This window comes from Ambystoma mexicanum, chromosome 4q (assembly GCF_040938575.1).
Source record: "Ambystoma mexicanum isolate Mex_15411 chromosome 4q, UKY_AmexF1_1, whole genome shotgun sequence".
In the NCBI taxonomy this organism is placed as follows: Eukaryota; Metazoa; Chordata; class Amphibia; order Caudata; family Ambystomatidae; genus Ambystoma; species Ambystoma mexicanum.
The window spans coordinates 674,643,807-674,647,742 of record NC_090928.1 but is presented as its reverse complement, the minus strand read 5'-3'; the positions used below and the strand labels follow the sequence as shown (position 1 = coordinate 674,647,742).

The 3,936-nt window shown below is 56.3% G+C and overlaps 1 protein-coding gene across 1 annotated transcript; it reads right to left on the bottom strand.

The window, feature by feature from the left end:
- Nucleotides 1–895: 895 nt before the first annotated feature.
- On the bottom strand, nucleotides 896–2,953 carry SSTR4 (somatostatin receptor 4). Its single transcript, XM_069608257.1, has one exon. It carries the CDS (start codon nucleotides 2,232–2,234, stop codon nucleotides 1,032–1,034), a length of 1,203 nt encoding a protein of 400 aa, XP_069464358.1. The 5' UTR covers nucleotides 2,235–2,953; the 3' UTR covers nucleotides 896–1,031.
- Nucleotides 2,954–3,936: the final 983 nt, after the last annotated feature.

Here is a 3,936-nt window from a genome sequence, read left to right as displayed (position 1 = left end):
AATCAGACTTACTTGCTGGTGTGGTGCATTTTGTGAGGCGCACATTATCAAAACTAGAAATCGTCGTGGCATTGCTGCGAGGGCTGCCTCAAGCGACGGTGGCCCTGAGTGCCCAGGAAAGGAGAAATGTTGCAACAACGTGAGTTCCGAGTGCATGCTGGGCGAGGGCGTGAGACCCCAAAACAAATGTGCCAGAGCCATCACACTGACACTGCGTGCAAGGAAGAGCATGTAAGGCACTTAAAGTCGATGCTCCCTGGGCCCTATTTCAGAAGCTTTGCATGTTCAAGTGCGATTAGCAACAGGTCACAAATTGCCGCGTGCAAAAAAAAACATATTTTTCAAACGCACGTCTTCATTTGATCAAAGGAGTTGGTCTAGGCCTGGGCAAAACTGCATTGAAAGTATCTTTTTTTTGCAATACGGCAATGCACTGGGGCCAACGTTTTGTTCCGTGTATTTGTCCGATCCTGTCATTAGACTGCAGGGTGCTAGCCAGGCCATATCTGGGAGTTCTACGACAACCACGACAGAATCTTCCACTGCACCCCAACCCGGCCCATCCACCCCTATCGCCCCGCTGGACCTCACCTATCTTCTGAAAAGAAACCAACTACCTGCCACCGCTGCTACAGCATTGTAGAGAGGCTCTTCCTCTTCGTGGCGTTTTTCCGGCTTTCTCGGCGACACTTTGTATTACAATATTGGCTAAAGGTGAAAATAGGTGCATGAGAAACTTTCGGTAATGCTCCCCACATATTCAACCATTGCATTTTAAATGTGTCACCTTACCGTAACTTCTGGTTTAATTCCCCCAAAAGAACCCCGATAAGCCTACTACTAACTAATAGTACATCATATAACGTATACCGAATTTGACGGCAGAAGAGCAAACTTGTCCATAGGGCAAATTTATTATGCAACACCGGTCGACAAATGCCATTGAAATAAAAAGACGCACAAGAAATATTAAACACGTGTTACTGTACAGCACACACACGAGGTACTGTTTGTTTTCGGTGCTGTGGCATTCACTCGGGCAGATAAAAGGCCACTTTTGGGGTGCTGCAGGGCGGCGCGCCGTGCGAGGGCGCCGTGCTGGTGGCCGTGCTGGGGCTGAATGGCTCCTGCGGGAAGTCAAGTGGCCGATGGTGCGGGTGGCAGGCCCGGCTCCTCAAGGCCGTGGCGTAGTAGTCCACGGGCTCATCGGTGGCGCTCTCCAGCCAGCGGAAGCAGACCACCCTCTGGAAGGAGCGCCTGAAGTTGTCGGAGAAGAAGCCATAGAGGATGGGGTTGGCGCAGCTGTTGGCGTAGCTCAGGATGAGCGAAGCGTGATTGACGGTGGCGTCCATGCGCGGCAGCCAGAGGTTCAGCAGCTGCACCACGTAGAAAGGCATCCAGCAGAGCACGAAGACGGCCACCACCAGCAGCACCAGGCGGGTGAGCTTGCGTTCAGAGCGCCGGCGCTGCTGCCAGCCTGCGCGAAGCGCCACTGCGCGCATCTTGGCTATGATGAGCACGTAGCAGAGGCCGATAGCCAGCACTGGCAGCAGAAACCCCAGCAGGAAAGTGTAGACCACAAAAAAGGCCGACCAGGCGGGCTGCGGCCACAGCAAGTTGCACACCACTGCGCCGTCCGGGGAGGTCATAGTGTCGGCGAACACCAGGATGGGAGAGATGACGAGCAGCGAGAGCAGCCAGACTCCCGCGTTGATGGCTTTGGCTACGGTGGGGCGGCGGTAGCGTGCCGCCCGCAGTGGGTGCACAACGGCCACATAGCGGTCGGCACTGAGCACGGTCAGGCAGAAAACGCTGGTGAACATGTTGATGCCGTCCACGCTGAGCACGGTGCGGCACATGCCGGCGCCGAAGGGCCAGTGCTGGAGCGCCGCAGAGGCGGCCAGGAAGGGCACGCTGAGCATGAAGAGCTCGTCGGCGATGGCCAGGTTCAGGATGTAGATGTTGGTGGCAGTCTTCATCTTGGCATACCGCAGGATCACGAAGATGACCATCGAGTTGCCCACCAAGCCCACCAGGCACACCAGGGCGTAGATGAACTGGATCACGATCATGCTCACGTCCCGCTCGTCCTCCTCCTGGTAGCAGCTGCCGGGGGTGCCGGAGGAGACATTTGGTGGTAGTCCAGTGCCATGAGCTTGCAGCGACTGGTTCCAGGCACCCAGCAAGATCCGTGCTTCCGCGTGAGCCAGGGGGACAGCGGGGGACGTGGTCATCTTAGCTCGCCCATAGGCAGGCAGGCAGGCAGGTGTGGTGTGGAATGCCCCCTCGCTATGGAGTTGAGGAGAGGGCACAGGGGGGTGTAGAAGGGGAGCGGGGGGGTGCAAGTCGCTGCCGCTGGACTCGATGTGTGCGTGGACTGGCAAAAAGGGAGAGGAAATGGGAGGTCTCGTGTCGCGGGTTGTATGGAGATGTCAGGGAAGAGATGACAAGAAGTCGATAAGGTGCGGGAGCTCTCCAGGGTGCTGAGCGCTGGACGGGGTGTGGACGCAGAAGAGAAGGCAGGTAATGTGGTGCCTGAGCTCTCCACGGTGCTGAGCGCTGGACGGGGTGTGGACGCAGAAGAGAAGGCAGGTGATGTGGTGCCGGAGCTCTCCACGGTGCTGAGCGCTGGACGGGGTGTGGACGCAGAGGAGAAGGCAGGTGATGTGGTGCCTGAGCTCTCCACGGCGCCGAGCGCTGGGCAGGGTGTGAGTGGACAGGTACGAGAGCTCTCCGAATCGACTTGAGCGGGAGATGACAAGAGGGGAGAGGTGAAGCGCTGCCGGTATTCTCCCAGGGGCCGAGTGCCCGAATGAATATGAGGCGCAGCCTGGCGAGATGATATGAGAAGTGGGGCTGATAAAGGGAGGGTGGGAGGGTCCAGGCAGGAAGGACCAGGAGAGGGAGGGATGGGAGAGATGATGCAGAACCGGTGCACACGCGTTCTGTGTGTGCTCCACCAGCCCTTCCCCTCTCTCATTCTTTAAGTCACCCCACCCCCTCTCGCTCTTCAGCAGCGCACCCCCTCAGTGCAGAAAACCTGGCATCCAATTACATTAGCAGCAACAGCGGTAGCTGCATCGCCTTGAAGTTATCAGTAACTGCAGTACATTGAGTTTCGCAGACGCATGCCCAGGCACAGGACGCGCTCTGCCTCTGCAAAGGGCAGCACGGTCTCTAGAGCGCGTATTCCGAACTCTGCAGTCTGCCCCGCAACATCCGGGCGCTGTGACGAGACTTGCTCGTTGCTAAAGCCACAGTAATTAAATATTTCGCGCCACCCACCTATGGAGAATATCGAGTTAGTTCTCAGTGGATCCCAGCGCACGACCACACGCACATTTCCCCGTGTCCCTGAATCGTGGCCCCATCCAAACAGTGGGCTACATTCGGGGCCCCACAATCTATGACAAATTGTGCATTTTCGCACCCACCCATGCCTCTGTATACGAGCTCATTTTCATAGTCACAAAACCTGGCAGGGCAATGAACCAGGTGAGCCGTGAATAATTGTGAAAAGCCTAAGAAAGCCAGGGTAAGGGAGTCATTCCCTCTGTTGTTTGTGAACATTGTGAGAAAAGCCAAGAGAGAGGAGCCATTTTCATTACGACCCAGGCACTAATGGGTTAACGGCGCTGTAAAAGGCAGCAGCGCCGTTAACCTATTAGCGCCTAATTACGAGGTCCCTTTGCGGGACCCGACCTTAATGGCTGGTGTAGACCAGCCCTTAAAGTAGGGACCCGCAAAGGGACCTTGGTGTTAATTACGGTGCCGCAATTTGCGGCACCTTACTTAGCGCCTTCCCCATGCCTATGGGGCAAAAATGGGAATGGGGAAGGGCTATGGAGGAAGGGGGAATTACCGCCCGACAACCTTGTAATGGGGTGGTAATTCCCCCTTTCTCCATGGCGGAGTCGGTAATTTACCGGCATGGAC